The following is an 18,229-nucleotide window of genomic DNA, read 5'->3' on the forward strand; positions in this document are numbered from 1 at the left end:
TTAATGATAAATAAAATGAATGAAAAAAGAAAGTATTCTTCTTTTCTTTTTTTTCTTTTTTTTTTAAAATCATATTCATTTTTGACAACAATGTGCAGTATACAACCAGAGCACACTGCACTGGGTATTGTATTCCAGAATGCAACGTACCCAACTTGACCTTTCCATCGCTAGTTTAATGAATTGAAAGTTCAAAAAAAAAATTAAAGTTTTAATTTGAAACCGATAGTTGGATGTCACTTGTTGTATTAAATATTGCATGTAGTGACGTCATATGTACATGTAGCAGTAGGCTATTCTACACTGTAAAAATTTAAACCATTAAAAACCTTCCCCTAAATCTGGCTTGAACCCCCATAGGACGTCCAAGCTGAAAAAAAGTACACTTAGGCTATAAGTAGGCATATACCTACATATTATTTTGACATAAAAGTATGTGTTTCTTAAACTTATAGGCTACACAAAATTTTGAATTAACCTACAGTTTTTACAATCTGCAGAAATTGTCAGTATGGGGCTTCCATAGGTCCGTGAATGAATGTAAATTAATCTTTCTGGTGAACGAAGTCAAAAGATTCGAATCATTGGGATGAATCAATATCCCCGCCTCTGAATCTGAAGAAAAACAGCTGTGACTTTATCGCTGCATGTCGGCAGTGGCTTGGCGGTGAAAGCTGAATCTAGGTCGCGAGCGACATTATCAGCAACCACGCTTGTGTTGTGGTTTGTTTGAGTTTCTAATGTAAGTTCTGTGGATAAAAACGTTTCTAGAAGAGTTGAACTCTCCACCCATTGTTTATATTGGGTTTACATCGGTGTATCACTAAATTATCAGTTAAGTTAAGTGACTGAAAGGCCTTTTGCTCGCGGGGCAGGAAGACAAAACATGATCGACACCATTAATGAACACAGCGTGAACCCCTTAGTGCTACTTGCTTTAAATAAAATAAAATCCACCGTCGTCACTTTAGTTTAGTAGCCTCATTAGTTTTTTCCCCTGTGATTTTACTTTTATAAAAAGTACATTTTGTTGTCACCTGCGAAACGCGATGTTTTCACGCGAGAATCGGTGTCATCGCTTTCAGGCCAACATCTTTAATAAAAGTAAATGTCAAAACTGCTTTAAAACCGTGGATTCGCACAAACTCAGCGAAGCAGATCTGTATCAGGTGAGGATATACTTTACTTTTTTTTAAATGCTGGAGAAATTAAACTATCTTTTTTATGTTATTTTATTAAAAGAATAAATGATAGAGTCAATTTCTCTCTCTCTCTCTCTCTCTCTCTCTCTCTCTCTCTCTCTCTCTCTCTCTCTCTCTCTCTCTCTCTCATACTAAGCCTGTTCATGTGGGGTGGCTCCTCATGGCCCCAGAGGACACTGACTTCAGTAGTTTTGGCCACAGGAAACATCAGGTGATGGCACTGGCAGTTCTAGAGATTATTTCCATCAGATACAGGCCCTTTATATTTATATATCGTTATGTTGTAAGTGTAGCATTGCTCTTTCTTGCCCGTTTCTGTTATAGAAATGGCAGAGGAGATATTTTGTGCTTTACGAGCATGGGCTTCTACGCTACTCTCTGGATGAGATGGTGAGGTTTAACTTGTTTTTCATCCAGTGTTTTCAAACTGTTTATCTTATTTTCCCCACTATATCAAGCTTATGAAACCCCATCACTGATACCAGACCAGTAATGTTCATTTTGATGTTATACATACTGATGTTATACATAGCCTACTGAATGCCAGCATTATCTTTAATAGAGAGCTGTGGTGATGATGTATTTTTGTAGGCCAACCTGGAAGTTAGCATCACCCTGGTTCCCTCGACAAAAACCCAATAGGCATTTTTCCACTGGCTTTTGGCTTATTGCAGAGAATAGGTTCTGTGCCCCCAACAAATGGTGTGGTGTAACAATATATCGTGTCACAATATATCGCAATATAAAAATGCAACAATATGTATCGTGGATAGTGACAATATATATTGTGTATAGGTCACCCAAAATGAAAATAACTGTGAGAAAAAGTTTTAGTGTCAGTTGCCTACATTAAACTACTATATATAATGTTGAATATAACGGATAATAATGCAATAGGGGAATGTTTGTGGGTCCTGATAATGCCAAATGTCTTAGGTTACAAGTAAAAAGTGGCCTACATTATTTTAAATAAATTTTTTGTTAACCTTTTACCATGTCTTGGATGGAGTATTGCAATAATATCATATTGTGAGTTCAGTATCGTTATATATATATATATATATATATATATCTCGAATCATGACTTTAGGGTAACGTTACACCCCTAACTTTCATGAATTTCGAAGCCTAAATGCAATCACCAAAAGTAAAAAGCTATTTATCACATTAGTATAGAGCTGGTAAGTCCCGCCCAGCCGTAAAACCCCAAGTGGACCTCTAGGTTGAAAAATCGTCAATGCAAGTGAATGGGAGAAAATAATTATTAATTGTGCCATGAATGTGAACATATGTTGTCTGTGAATTTTTTATATAACTTTTCATGTTACGAGTTTGACAGTATATGGTATGATTCTTCGGCTAGCAGTTGTGGAAAAGACATAATGAGAAAGACTACATGTCGCCTATGTGACGTCACCCCATAAAGTTGACTTACCCGTGGTTTTCGCCAACCTCAACGATTTTGCCCTCTCCCTGAAAGAAGGCGGTGAAGTGCACCAAAGACACAGACATGTTTAGCGGGATCCGTGAGCTAGTGTCCGTGTGCGAGTGGTGGTGACGTTTCAAAGGCGTCGAAAGCAGCGAAGAGTTGTAGTCCACAAAGTGCTCTCACACAAAGTCTAACCGTATCAAACTTCTACCCGCTAAATTGTAGCATTCTTTACACGAAAAGTTATATAAAAAATTCACAGACAACATATGTTCACATTCATGGCAAAATTCAAACGGGACCAGAAAATAATTATTTTCTCCCATTCACTTGCATTGACGATTTTTCAACCTAGAGGTCCAGGGGGATTAGCGGAAGGGGCGGGACTTACCAGCTCTATAAATAAAAGCTCAACATTTATGAAAATCACCTTCTAGCAAATAACACAGTCATTGTCTTTAAAGGACAAGTTCGGTATTTTACACTTAAAGCCCTGTTTACAGATCGTTTCTGATGAAATAGAACGGTTAAGATTAAAATTTGGACACATGCTGCTGTCCCGAGAATTTTAGGTTTCTTTCGCTTTCCCCAAAACCTCTAGAATGGGTGAATAGGTGCACTGGAACAATCCTTCATAAAACGCATTAAACTTTCGTTTACAAAGACGTGAAACTCACCGAGTGGTCAGGGGTGTTCACTGATATGCTCATACAAAAATCGCTGCAAAAGATGCTTTCCAACAGGTGTTTTACCATTCGTTTTAAAACTGTGGACCTATTTTTCCAAACGTCTCACACCCGTAGATTCTTCCGTTGAGCGCTTGAATAATAGACACTCCAGCCCAGTTGGTGGCGATAATGCACCTTTGCCAATTGCAAGCAAACCGCTGGCATTTCATTGAATACACAGAAGAAGCAGAAGAAGAAGCGGCGGAGTAATACCGTACCTCACACAGCACATTCAATACAAGTCAATGGAGTTGGACAAAAACTACGATAAAACCTGTTGGAAAGCATATTTTGTAGCGATTTTTGTATGAGCATATCAGTGAACACCCCTGACCACTCGGTGAGTTTCACGTCTTTGTAAACGAAAGTTTAATGCGTTTTATGAAAGATTGTTCCAGTGCACCTATACACCCATTCTAGAGGTTTTGGGGAAAGCGAAATAAACCTAAAATTCTCGGGACAGCAGCATTTGTCCAAAATTTAATCTTAACCGTTCTATTTCATCAGAAACGATCTGTAAACAGGGCTTTAAGTGTAAAATACCGAACTTGTCCTTTAACAAGAAGATAAGGCTTACAATTGTCCCAAAAAAATAAAAAAATAAAGTTAGTATGAAACTGATGAAGCGCTAGTCTTTTCTTCCCTAACGGTTTCTCGAACAAGAAAAAAAGGCAGGGTGGGACTTGATTTTGCCCATTGGGAATTGATTGGATAGTTGTGGTTTGCTATTGCTGTGATCTCATGTGAGTGACAGGTTGTCCCGCCCTCGTGCCAGTAAACATGTCATCAGAGAAGAGAAGAGAAGGGATGTCTCTGCAAGAGGGAGTGAAAGTTATTTTGAGTAAATATTAAAAAGGGTGCATGAATAAAAAAAAAGAATGATGTGCACAGATAAATCATTTATAATAAATAAAGTAAAATTCCATAAAAAGCAAGAATTGTCCACATTTTTCCCAAATTGTCCAATTTCATGGTGACTTTAAAATGTTTCCTGCAATGCTTTATCTAGCCAGGTACATTGCCTCAAGGAAGTGTGAATATGATCCAGTGTTGTGAGATTCTTGACGCTTCATCTCAAACTGGCTTCCAGAACTGTCTGAGGTTGTGCTTCACTGACACAGACTACTACATCCGAACAGAGAACACAGACAGCTTGGGCATTAGTAGGTAATACACTCACTGGCCTGTAGTGGGAACTAAGCCGCACATAACAGTTACTTTGTCATTAGTTAATTTTGATCCCACTTGATATATACATCCATTAACATTTATGGTATGCAATCATATATGTTGTGATGTAATGGAACAAAAGAGGCTAAAGAAGTCAGGCTGTTAAATATCCTGTTTTTGTGTCATAATCTCAGCTCTGTTCACTAGTTCAATTGAAAGCATCTCTCTCTTTCTGTCTGATCCCTCTGTTTCTGCTTAAGTGCTGTAAGTCAGTAAATCTCAGCCAGGCTGACCTAATCCCTTAAGAGTGTAAAAGAAGGTGTCAAGGAGTCTCGGATTAGAGTGTGTGCATGTGTTTCTGTGTTGAGAACACCAGCTTTAGAACTGTTTCTTTTGGGGTTGTTCAGGCTTGTTCTTTTATTGCTCGTAATTCTCTACTTCTTTGCAACCAAAGGTTTTTAGTCTAGAAGAGTGATGTCCAAAAAGCAGAAGTAAGAGAAATAAGAATGCTTGTTTGAGTTTGCATATTAGTGTGATTTCCAGCCTGGGTCCTTTTTTGGGGTCTGTCCTATATATGAATTTGACAGTATTTGTTTTATTTAGGTGGCAGGAGAATCTGTTTGTTTACCCCAAAGCTGCTAAATCAAATCAGAGGAAGAAGGGGAAGGATAAAGTCCACCCACCACAAGTGAGTCTTGTTCATATTTCATAAAAACATGTTATGTGAAATGCAATGCATGTTTCATCTCTAATATCTTTTCAATATACCATCTAGTTATTTGCTTTGGTAAAATATGAAAATGACTAGAAACATTCAATGGCGGGTATTTAAAAAAATAAAAATTTGCACTGAAATTTATTTGACTGTTTTTAGACGTTTTAGTTTTGTCAACAAATTTCCAGTTATTTTGTTGTTGTTGTTGTTTTCTATACCTTGTCAGCATTTCATTTGAGATCTACAAGGTGTAGCTGCACTAAACATGTAGCAGGATTTAGTACTATTGTTCAGCGTTTTTATAAATATTCAGAAAGTAATTACAAACCAAACTCTTCTTAAACGAGAGGTGGATTAGATATCCAGATGATTATAATATCTGAAATCACACTTAAAGTCATTTTAAATCATTGTAATTGACATTGTTCTATAAAAATGGACTTTAAAATATTTTTAACAGATCAAGAGATGACACAGATTCCATGTTTTGTATACCTTGAAGCTCATTCCATGCATGCGGAGCATGATTGGAAAAGGCAGATGTGCCAAGCTCTGTGTGGGAAAATGGTATCTTGAGTAAATGTTTTTCTGTTACAGTACAGTAAAGTCCACTCTATTTCATATAAATTATAAGTGTGTATGGATACTTGCACCATTATTTGTTACACCAGATAAGTACACTTCAATAAATGTAAAAGGGATATTCAAGTGCTCCTGGAACAGGTTTGTTTTTAGATGATCACAGTAATGTTGATAGAATAATGCTGTTTTGGAGTACTGCTCCTTTAAATGCCCTCCTCCTCTGTTCTTTACTTTAATTACATTTCTAAGTGCTGTGCCCGTCTTTCTGTCCAGTTGATTTACTAATCCCTCTCTACCTTCTGCATATTCTTTCTGCTGACAGCAGACCAAATTGATCTAGTGTGTGAAAGTGCCATTCCACTGTGCTGCAACAATTAACAGCATGTAGTTGAAATGCTGTGTTCCTGTATTTTGTGTGTGTGTGTGTGTGTGTGTGTGTGCTTTTTGTTTTTGTGTAATTTGAAGCGCTAGTCAGATGGAAGTTTAATAGAATTAACTTAAGTGATCTGGACAGGATTATTGAGCATCAGCCCGGGGAGGGTAAAGAGTTTGCAAAGTGGGAGCAGAGAGCAAAAGACGTGTGTGCTTGTTTATCAAGTAGGTTGTATATAGAAAGAGAGGCTTTTCCTTCACCATCCATGCCAATTGGATTTTGCTGTCCGAGCGCTTGTGTGCAACCCGTCAGTCTCTGATTTACTCCACTATATTCTTTGTCTCTGTCTTTCTCTCTCAGCAGACAGCAGAAAACCAAACCTCTAGCAGTTGCAGTGGTGGTGCTAAAAAAACTTGCACTTCTGGAAGTAGTTTCACCAGCAGCATTAATAGGCAAGGCAGCATCACTTCTAGTAAAAATAGTGGTGGTAAAGTGTCCATCAGTGACAATGCTGGCACGAGTACGAGCAGTGCCACTAATGGCAGCAGCAGAAATGGCAGTACTAAAGGGGCCACCAAAAAAGACAGAACAACTAGCATGTTGAGCACCGTGGAGGAGGTCTCGTCGCTTTCATCGGAGAAAGAGCTGGAGGAGGAGTCACTCAATGGTAGAGTTGGGGTTCCTTCCAGCAGTGGCAATGCTTCTTCACTCCATACCAGTCTTGGCTCCTGTCTCACCTCGTCACTCGATCAGCTCTCGAGCTGCTCCGGCGCAGACGGTATGACCTGTCTTTTGTGTGTGGGCTTATGACATTAACTGGATGTACTTGTTTATGGTTTTAGTGCTTACTGATTTGTCAGCTTAAGAAATAAAGGTGGGTAGTAGCTAAAACCATTGTTAATTTTTCTAGTAAAGAATTAGAATAGTTTGCACAAAAATGTTACTTTGGTTTGGACCACTTTTATGATAATTTTGTGGTACTTTTCTGTCCTTTTTTAAACTTGAAGGCTCCAGTATTTATTATTCATTGTAATTGCATCTTATCCGAATCGAATATTCTTTAGAAACTCTCCTTTTGTGTTCCATGGAAGAAAGAAAGCCATACAGGTTTGGAAAGACATGAGGGTGAATGATTTATGCCAGATTAAAATTTTTGGGTGAACTATGAAACTAATGGCACTTTTATCTGCCATGATACAAATATGTTACTCTTCAAGTTTTTATTCCTTGTAAACTCATGTCAGTGCACTGGCTAAGTAAGAATCGGAAATACAGATTAGTTCTGGACTGAGTTTGCTTTGCTTTCATTTGCTCTCTCAGGTACTAAGAGTCGATTGGGCACTGAAAGCGGCTATTCCTCTCTGGAGAAGACAAGTCCTCGTGTTGCAGATGAACAAGCACACACTGACTCCAGGTGTGACTGTGATCCTGTTTGTTCACCTGCCTCACATCCTTGTATGTTTCCTACCTTAAAGCCCCTTAGCCCCTGCCCCTTTCCTCCACCAACCAATCACAGTTCACAGGGGGCATGTGAGGGTGATCCTGAAGATGTGGTTGATAGCTCTTGGGAGAAAAGTTTGGAGTCCAATGGGAAGAGACAATCACACACATCCACGACACACACACTCAGACATGAAGCACATCAAGCACCCAGACCAAGAAGAAAAGTTCACCGGCTGTTTGGAAATCGGAGGAGGTAAGACTTGAGTTGGTTTTCATGTATAATGTTTGTGGCTCCCTCTAGTGTTCATCATTTTATTGCAATTCCTTCAAAAGCATTTTTCTGTTTATCTTTCAGGAGACCTCATCCCATCTCCATCAGTCAAACCAAACCAGACCTGCTTGCTTTCCCATTTGCCATTTTACTATAAACATATTCTACAAGCCACAATTCTCAGTGTGTTTTAAATGTTAAATCGCTTTGCAGCACTGCATTGTTGTTCCTCAAACTTTCTGCTTTTGCTTTTTAATTTCCTCAACAAATGTCTGCAGTTTGTTCAAATTGTTGTCATTTCAGTTTTAGGTGTTCATTGTATTTTCTATGTATATCTTAACTTTAATGTTACCATTATAATATGTACATATTGAATTCCAGTTGGTCTATACTACAAATTACAATCCATCTCTGTTTTGTCTTCTCAGTCTCTTTTTTTATATATTAGGCTCAGAACTTTAGATTTTTTTGAGAATTTGTATAGTTTAAAGTCGAATATGAAATTGATATCCACTGTTTTAGAATATCTTTTATATGTTTGCATGTTTGCTTCTAGGAGATATCAGGATGCTGATCAACAGGAGGGTTCATTTCTAGATAACGAGCTTCCCCCATCAACCTTCACTTCCTCATCTTCTGCACAAAATGACCATAAGACAACTGTCAGTACATCTCAGGTGAAAACTCATTCTGGATTAATTGAACCAAGTACACTAAAGATCAAAAGTTTGAGGTTTGTAGGAATTTTTAAGTCACTTGTTGCATTCAATGCAGTTAGTGGGTTTTTAATATGCTGATTTGGAGCTCAAGAAACATTTCTTATTGTTATCAATGTTGAAAACAGTTGTGCTGCTTAAGATTTTTGTGAAAAACCTTGATTATATTCATCAAAGAACCCTGAAAATAATTAAGTAGAAATACCTAAATAGAAATAATAATTAAATAGAAATATGTTGTAACATCATGCCTTTACTGTGACAACCAATTTAATGCATCCTTGTTGAATAAAAGTAAAATTACTGTCCCCAAACGTTTGAATGGTAGTGTAAATAGATCATTATTGAAATAAGGTAAAATTACATTGAATAGTAATACTCTTTAATGTGAATTTTTTTCTCATTCTGTTTTGGCTCTAAGTAGGATTCTTCCCCTAATGATGATATTCCTGATCACTCGCGACCCTTCACATCATGCGGCTTCCGTTCCAAATCGCTGGAAAGCAGACATCTTGATCCCACGCCCACAGTAAGTACAACCAATCAGAATGACCCTAATGTGTATTTTTATTATGCCAGTAAATAAATTTAAGCAAATGACTTGCGGGATGTAGCGACTAATTTATCTAGTTAATCATAATTAACCATGCATTATCACATATGACATTGCTAATGCTCTTTTCCTCTTAGCCTGACCTCCTTAATTTCAAAAAGGGATGGATGTCTAGATTGGGAGAAGACGGAAAGGTGATTTTGAAGTTTTTAGTGTCTCAGGGCACATATATTTGAATGATGTCAATCTATTTGTTAATGTTTTTTGCTATGTAAAGTGGTCTGATGTTCTCTTTTCTCTAGTGGAAGAAACATTGGTTTGTTCTTACTAACCAGACTCTGAGATTCTACCGTGACTCTGTAGCAGAAGAGGTAAATTGATTTATAAAGAGTCATCATAATAACTGATTTACCTTTTGCAGTTAAGAGAAATGAACTGGTCTTTCTCTGTTTTGTCACCTAGGCAGCTGATGTGGATGGTGAGATCAATTTGTCTACTTGTTACGATGTGACAGATTTCCCTGTACAAAGAAACTATGGCTTTCAGATTCACGTGAGTGTATATTAGCTATATTTAAGCTTATGTGTTTGTGTCTATTTCATTGAATTTTTTTCATCCCTCTTTTCATACAGACTAAGGAAGGGGTCTTCACCCTCTGTGCAATGACTTATGGGATACGACGGAACTGGGTCCAGGCAGTAATGAAAAATGTTCATCCCAGCACTGCCCCTGATGTCACATGGTAACAGCTTGAAAGCTAGCTGCATTTCTCAGGAGTGCATTAATCCAGTTGTTACAAATATTTTGTCAAAACCCTGCTCTATTTTGCTCACAAAACAATCCCATGTTAGGGGATTGACTTTACAATCAGCCATTTTTCTTTTTCTCCAATGCTATACAAGGAAAAGTCATACTATAAAATCCAGGTTTGAATGTGTTTTTGCTGTAACCATAAGTGTTTTTTTATTTAAATAAAGTGTATATATGATAAACGCTTAAATATATTTTAATTGAAATAACTAAATCATAGTTTGCTACATCTTTTCTTTCCTCAGTTCTATTCCTCAAAAGGTGCCATTGACTGGTGCACAGGCTCGTACAGGCTCCTCCCAATACAATACAGTTCCCCAGGAGGAGGAGAAAAGGAGTCGCATCCGTGAGCGCCGTAGAGAGGGACGTTACAGAACCTTTGATTGGGCAGAATTAAGTTGTAAATCGCACAAGGAGTTGTCGTCAAATGATCTGTCAGGAAGGCAATGTAATTATAACAGTGAGCGCACGGTGCCTCCTGCCCCTGCATCATCCCCTGAAGAGGCGATCATACGTTCTGTCTCTGAGGCATCAGAGAGCGAATATCTTCAGAAGACTAGACTCTTTCAGGGGCGAAGCTTGAACATCATGTCCGCTGATATACCATCACACTTATCACTGATGACAGTGTCACGTCGCACCTCCCCAGAATCAATCAGCCCAGACAGCTTAGAGGTTGATGCAGGGACTGTACGTGTCCACTGTGACAGCCCTGGTGAACTACTCAAAGATAAACCCAAAGAAGAAAAGCAGGTAACATAACAAGCAAATATGACTGTATCCAGGGTTTGAAATTAACACCCACCAACCCGGCAAATTCAGGTGAAAATCCACTGTGGCGGGTAACGCTTATCAACACTAGCCAATTTGGCTGTTTATGATTCACAAATTATGTTCTATCACTTTGCATGGCATCGCTATCAGAGCCCCTCCCCTAAAAGGAGCCTCAAACATTAGCAAAACAACACGTAAAGAGAGAGATTGTTTTCTATGACCGTACGCACATCTGCGACGCCCAACTACGACTTCGGCTGTTCAAAATCATGCTGCACCACAGTGTCACTCAGATTAAAAATACATAGATTTAGGACAAATATATGTACGTACAATTAAGAGGCCACTCTTTCCAACCCCTTCTCATAAATGCTGCATGTCTAAGACTTTTGGGCAAAAAGTGCCCAAGCGTCTCTATTTAATGGTAGGCCTTTCTGCAAACAGTGGATGGATGAATGTCGTAAAGCTGAAACCAATACAGTAATTCAGAATCAGATTTAATAATAATTATATTTAAATCTAAGATGTGACTTTGATAATCTGGTTTATTTCTGATATTTTAGTGTTGGCTGAACTTAACTTTTAACTTTTTTAGTAGCCAAATTGGCTGATGAGTGAAAAGGTTAATTTCAAACCCTGGTTGTATCATTACATATCATTTGTCATAGTTGAAATAAAGTCTTGCAATTCATTACAGGTTAATCGCTCCACTTCTCCATTGCCAGTCACCTTTTCTTCATCCTCAGCCCAGACAGAATGGCAGTGGGATGTGGAGCTTCAAAGCCTGCGCAGAGAGTTGAAGGCTGAGCATGAGAAGAATCAGACTCAAGAAAGGGAGTTACGACATACTGAGGCCCGACTACAAGCTGAGCTTAACGATAGCCAGGGATGTCTTCAGAGGGCAGAATTAAAGATTCAAGAGGCAGAAACTTTTCTGAAGGAACGTGAGGAGGTGATGGAGAGTCTGCATGGACGGTTAGAGGAGGTAACGGGCCGTCTAAAAGCAACCGAAGAAGCGCAAGCCTTAAAGGAGGTCCGGCTACAGAGGCACCTGCGCCTCCTGCAAGAGAGCCAGGAACGAGAAAGGAGGAGCTTCAGTGACAGCCTCGATCAATCGGAACAGCGATCGAAGGAACTAGAAGAGCATTTAAGGCAGAAAGAGGCTGAGCTGCAGAAGAAGCCAACAGGTGAAGTTAATGATGACCTTGTACGAAGGTGCCAGGAGCTACAAAACCAGCTGGAGGAGTCCGACAGTGAAGTCAGTCGTCTGCAGGCACGCCTCCAAAATGAAGAGACTCTTTATTACGACATGGAGCATGATTATGAAAGAGCTTGTGAGGAAATACAGAGTTTGCGAGGTGCTCTGCTGGACTGTGAGAGAGTAAGTGAGGAGCGCTTCCAATCCCAGCTGGTGGAGCAACAGCAAGAGCTGCACAGGAAGGAACGTGAACTCCAGGAAGTGCTTGTTAAGATGGCAGTCTTGGGCAGTAGTCTAGAGGAGACTGAATTAAGGCTCAAGGAAGCCCAAACCCATCCTTATGAAACTAATGTTTTATGTGAGACGCTGATTGAGCCGCAACAAAACAGACAGAAAGGGAAAAAATATTTGGAAACACAACCTACTACTCAGGCAGATGAGTCACACAGAGTGATCTCTGTGATCCAGGCACTAGAGCGCAAGTTGTGTGACACCGAAGAGCGACTCCGGGAGCTTACCATGCATCTTCAACAACAACAACAACAACAACAACAACTCAACACTGGACCACACGCACTCAGTGATTCTTGGTGCTCCCACAGATCCCTCCATAATACAGAAGGTCGACTCTCCATGGATGCTCTGCCGAGTTTTACTGGAACTTTGCATAGCCTGCAGGGAACCACTTTAGACAGAACTTCGGACAAAGCTAATATCTCCCTTTTTGATGATGGAAGTCCAGGGAGAAGTCAAGCACTGGACATGGCTAGCAGAGTGTTGTCGCTGGAGGCTCTGGTTGTCCAAAGGATTGCTTCTGCACTTGAGAATCCCAGTACAAAGTTGCTTAATAGATTGTCAGAGGTGCATATCCAAGTGCTTAAGATGGCTAAAGGAGGCAGTCATAATGGGGCTGTGAAACCTAGTTACTCTCAGATCTTCTTGGACCCTCTCGAGCAAGATCTGCTAGACAATACGCTGAGTGAAAATGTGATCCATAGACTGTGTGTAAGAGCAGAGATGGCATACCTCCTACATAGTCTGTCTACTCATCCTTCAAAGGAACAACAGGAATTGAAGCCCTTTTATGTGTTGCCTTGGCCAGTATCTGACAGTTCCTCGTCTGGAACCAAAATGGAAAACGGTTCCAAGCAGGGGTCCAAACTTGCTGACATTAGCCCACCAGAACTTGCACCTTACAGTGAACAGATGGAGGACGAGCTGGCGACCGATCTACTCCTTGAGGACTCTGAGGTACAGCTTGCTTGCAGAAAGAGTCTGGTAGTAGAGCTCCGAGCTCAGGCCAAGTCACTGCACAACCTCTCAACACAGCTACAGTCTGAGTATAGAGAGACTGACCTTCCTGGTGAAACTCCTACAGCCATCCTGAGGGCTGCAATGTGTCAGGCCACTTTGGCATACATGGCTTGTCGTCTGCGTTCGGCCCTGCAGCAAGAGATGAGTGCCCTACGCAAGCAGAGAGAGCAGACTCAGTGTGAGTGTCGTGCCATGTGTCGTAGTATGGAGACTCTTTTCCAGGAACAGACGGAGTGTTATGAAGAGAGGCTGCGTGAGGAGCGCATTGTTGTCAAAAAGGCAGAACAGGAACGTGTTTCAGCTGAGACCAATGCTCAATTGAAGACAGAAGAAGCAGAAAGATTGCAGGTGGAGTTTGATGAGAAGCTGCAGGTGCTCCAGAAAATCCATGAGGAGGAGATGAGCCGACTTCATGAATACTACATTCAGAACGTGTCAAAGCCAAGAGCTGCAACCCCTTCCGAATTAGACGAGAGTGACAAGACTGATCAGGTTTCTGTGACTTCTCTGCAAGACCGAATCAGAGAGCTTGAGACTGAGGTCACTTGTTTAAGGGCAGACCTCAGCAACAAGGATGTCAAAGCCTTCCAGCTTGACCTGGAAACCATCAAGGTGCCCACAGCCTTCTTGTTACAGCATGAGATTAACATGTAATTATATCTAAAATTAAGGTACACTATATTTTTTGTCTTAGGCCACATATGAGCATGGTTTCAGCATTATGGAGGATAGCCATCAGCGAGTGATTGAGGAGATGCAGAGGCAGCATCAGAGAGAGGTGGAAAGGCTGACAGAGGAAAGAGAAAGAGTGCTGCAGGAAGAGACGAACGCCACCATTGCAGGTGCTCCTCTCAGCATTAGCTCCTATTCATTCAGCTCACATAACGTAACATAGGGGTGTCCAGTCCTGCAGATTTTAGCTCCCCACCCCAATTAAACACCTGAATCAGCTAATAAAGGTCTTACAAGGCATACTGGAAACTTCAAGGCAGATGTGTTAAAGCAAGTTGGAGCCAAACTCTGCAGGATCCGTGGCCCTCCAGTAGCAGGTTTGGACTCCCCTGTCATAACAACAGACCAGACAAGTACTTTTGGCTTACAGCAAAGACTACAATACAGTACATAGTACTATGCACTAAGCTGAACAGAGTTAAAGGTATAGTTTACATAAAAATTGAATGTCTGTCATTTACTATTCCTCATTTCATTGCAAACCTTCATAATGTTCACTCTGCTCTTTTGCAATACTGTGAAATTGGATGGGAAACAGGGACAGCTGGTGTCACCATCGACTTTTATTGTGAGAAAAAGAGCAACTTGGACATTCTGCTAAATAACTCATTTTGTGTTTCTTGTAAGACAGTAAGTCAAAACAAATTTTAAACATCATAAGTTTGAGTTAATGACCATTTTCATTTTTGGGTGAATTGTCACTTTTAACACTCATGCACAATACAAAAAAAAAAAAAGAGCAGAAACATGCATAAGGAAACTACAGAGCTAAATACATGGGGTTTGTTCTATATTTGTACTACTCTCTTGTATTTAAAGCTGCAGTCCGTAACTTTTGGTGCTCTAGCGGTTAATAAACAGAACTGTATGCATCTTGCGGAAGAACATTGTAGCTAGAGCTACTTCTCTGTTCTCTGTTTATGGCCATGACAAGTCACGCTGGTACTGGGCTACTCTACGACCCATACCAGTCTAAAATAGTCAAAATATAAACACTTATTATAGGTGTACCGTAGTGATTCAGGATAAGACAAAAACACGGTTTGGAAAATGGATTTGTGATGTACTCGCTTATGTAAATTTTGAACACAAAAAAAAGTTACGGACTGCAGCTTTACCTATGGACAAAAGCATCTGTTAAATGAATGAATGTACATTTGTGCTCTGCATGCTTAGAAATACAAAGCGTGATCTAGCATCTATGCTGCTTTGTCTCTGTTCTGTTCTGTTCTGTCTGACTTTTTTTTTTTTTTATAATATTTGTTATTGTTCAGCCATTGAGGCCATGAGGAAAGCTCATAAAGAGGAATTGGACAAGACTCAGAAAGCCCTGCAAAATGGAGCCAATGTGGACATCCGCCAGCTTCGTGCACAATATAAGTGCGTGTGATGTCTATTATTAATCTGACAACTGTGTCAGCCACACCATCAAACGTTAATTTAGGGTTGCAGAACTATATAATAACTGTGTGCCTTATCCACTCATTATTGGGATAATTGCATTTTTTTCTGTCCACTGAGAAGTGCATGTGTCTTTTTCTGCAGTGAGGAGCTAGAAACGTTGCACAGGGAGCTGGAGGTGTTGTCAGAGCAGTATTCTCAGAAATGTCTGGAAAATACTCATTTGACCCGGACTATTGAAACAGAAAGAGAGGCATTGAGTTCAACACACAGAGAGAACCAGGAGCTTCGCACTCACAACCAGGTAAATGCTCATGCACACAAAAAATATGTATATTTATACAGTCATTACTTTGCTGCTTGCCTCACATATGTTTTTTTTAAGGAATTAAATGAGTGTTTGGCTGCTGAATTATCCCTAATGCATTCACGCATGAATGGGGAGGTGAAGCACTCCCAGTCTTCTCAGGAGATAGACATGTATCAGTTGGAGGTACAACTTGACACCCTTCACGTGGCGAAGTGCACAAATTTCACAGATTTGCAGTGACTTGTACTACTAAAATTAGCAGGGGATGGTTGACTGAACACAGATTAAAATGATCTGCACTCTGAGTTCACTACATTTAATCGGCTTCCATAAAATAATCCTTCATGGGTTATATTACCACTCAGATGAGATTATGTTAGAGAATATTCCATCAAAGGTGCTATAAAGTCTATATGTGTAAAAACAGATGTGCTCTGTCTCGTTCTTTGATGCTGTAGGTAAATCTCAGAGTGAAGGAATCAGAGATTAAGTGTCTGAAACAGGAGATCAACTCACTTAAATTGGAACTGCTGGCAGGAAATATGGTAACATCTGTTTAATTTAAAACATAAATAGTTTTGGGTTATTATACTATATTATACTATACTAGGACATTATACTGGGCATGAGAATATTGAGTAAGTTTTTAGGCGAGCAACACAAACATGATTATGACACATTTGTGAAAGTTATTTTGTTTTATTCGCAGTTTTTACCCATAACAGTTTCCTAATAACTTTTAAATAGGTAAGCACATTTTAAATAGTGTTTTCTCTGTTTTTATTTACTCTGTGTTTCTATTTTATGTTTTTAAGCATTTTAAAGAGCTAGACTCTGAGTTGAGCCTTTTAGAAGACAAAACTCAAAGTGACTTCACTGAATTGAGGATGGTGCCAGCTCAACAGCAGTGTTTAAAATATGGTAAGCAAATCTACAATAACGGACATGTTACTGTGAAGGCATACAGATAAGGGCATAAATATGCACTTATTCACAATTTGTAAATGTTTGTTGCAGATCTGATGAAATCCAGAAGCAACCCAGACTTCGTGAAGGACTGTTCAACACTAACACAGCCGGCCAGATCCAAGGTGGGATTATCTGTGCACTTACATGGTACAAAATACTGATGTTCCCTAAAAATGAAACATTCTCTCTTATTTTCTTCTCAGAGTGTTAAGGATGGACTCACTGTTCTGGAGAGGATGAAGCTCTTTGAATTAACTAGCACGCAAAAGATCTGAGAGAGAGTGAAAGAGAATGTGTGTGTTAGAAAGTGTGTGTGTGTGAGAGAGAGAGAGGCATTTTAGTGTATTATGTGGGTTAAATTATTAAATTAATTGTATATCTTTATTACACAATGAATTATAACTATACCTTTAGTCACAGGTGTGTGTGTGTGTAGATCAGTCATTTTAATTTTTGTTTTGTTACTACTTTAGACAATATATCACATTTTTGAGGTTGAGGATGTCTCTCTAAATCTTAAACTGTTTATATTTACATGTTTATGCCTGATTGAGCATCGGTTTGATTTTCTTTATCTCTAATTATAAATAAAGTTCAAATGTCTTGAACTTCTTGTTTGTTAAGTATTGTCAACTTTTCGGCCCATAGGTGCAGATATTGTGTAGAAAATACTGCAAAGGATAAGCTATTTTATCATTATTTTTATTTCAGATTATTGTTGTTAATCTTTAAGCCTTCTGATAAACAGTCCTCAAACTGTACATGTCACGGTGTCTTCCTTTACCAAGCGTTGATGTTTTAAGCTAAAGTGAAGGTTAACTATTCATGGCATATGGTTTTAATAAGTTCATACAGATGTTTTTTTTTTCTCAGTCTGACTTAAAAGTGCTACTATTACTTTGCGATTGCTTTAATTTCAGTCACGATTCTCGGTAGTATCTTTTTTAACCACTAGATGTCGTGCTTTGCCTGGATTTTGGAAAACTTTAGCACAAGTCAGTGCAAAGATCCTTTACTTGCTAACTGAATGTTAATAGTCAAATCCCTTTATTTGTATTTTAGCGTGTGTTGTCGGAGATGTCAAAAGTCACATGTGACCCAGGTATTTGATGCTTTTCATAATGGGCTACTGAGTGCGAGCGTGAAAGCGTTTAGCCAAAAACCAATTAATTAACCGATAGTATCTGAACATGCGGTCGGGGCATCGGGCAGCTCTATTTCCCTCATTTAATACGAATACGCTTGATATCGTTTCACATCACTTATGGGTCTTCATTTTTTGCTTGCTTATAAGTCTCAGCAAAGCTGTGTTTTCATGTCTGGGATCCGTGTAAAGCTGTACAGAGAGAGGAGCGCGGCAGGTGTGTGCGCTTTCTAATTAAATTTCTGACTGCCTCTTTGTCAGTAATTACTTATGAATAATGCATGTTGCTTTGAAACGATGATCTCTTCATTATGTTACATTTTCACAACACTGATTAATTTTAAAATGGCAATCCCTTAAATCTCTCTATCTTTTCTCTCTAACCAAAAGTGTGT

At 39.3% G+C, this 18,229-nt stretch overlaps 1 protein-coding gene across 1 annotated transcript; it reads left to right on the forward strand.

The window, feature by feature from the left end:
• Positions 1-642: 642 nt before the first annotated feature.
• LOC308686882 (uncharacterized protein) lies at positions 643-17,450 on the forward strand. Its single transcript, XM_081358955.1, has 23 exons — positions 643-1,169; positions 1,339-1,413; positions 1,527-1,592; positions 4,369-4,526; positions 5,133-5,217; positions 6,560-6,977; positions 7,520-7,613; positions 8,470-8,590; positions 9,054-9,158; positions 9,320-9,376; positions 9,485-9,553; positions 9,645-9,734; positions 9,815-9,924; positions 10,238-10,745; positions 11,464-13,890; positions 13,973-14,120; positions 15,285-15,390; positions 15,556-15,715; positions 15,797-15,904; positions 16,180-16,266; positions 16,537-16,642; positions 16,739-16,812; positions 16,894-17,450. The coding sequence occupies exons 1-23, from the start codon at positions 1,050-1,052 to the stop codon at positions 16,963-16,965; spliced, it is 5,364 nt and encodes a 1,787-aa protein (XP_081215081.1). The 5' UTR covers positions 643-1,049; the 3' UTR covers positions 16,966-17,450.
• Positions 17,451-18,229: the final 779 nt, after the last annotated feature.

The sequence above is a fragment of the Scardinius erythrophthalmus genome, assembly GCF_964197995.2.
Source record: "Scardinius erythrophthalmus genome assembly, chromosome: 1".
NCBI classification, from domain to species: Eukaryota; Metazoa; Chordata; class Actinopteri; order Cypriniformes; family Leuciscidae; genus Scardinius; species Scardinius erythrophthalmus.

What these genes read in the sequence shown, in the direction of transcription:
- LOC308686882 (XM_081358955.1), top strand. Translation starts at nt 1,050, where the DNA reads ATGTTTTCACGCGAGAATCGGTGTCATCGCTTTCAGGCCAACATCTTT. An exon ending in GCGAAGCAGATCTGTATCAG is followed by an intron (nt 1,170 to 1,338) that starts GTGAGGATATAC and finishes TCTCATACTAAG; the next exon opens with CCTGTTCATGTGGGGTGGCT. An exon ending in ACAGCAGTGTTTAAAATATG is followed by an intron (nt 16,643 to 16,738) that starts GTAAGCAAATCT and finishes TGTTTGTTGCAG; the next exon opens with ATCTGATGAAATCCAGAAGC.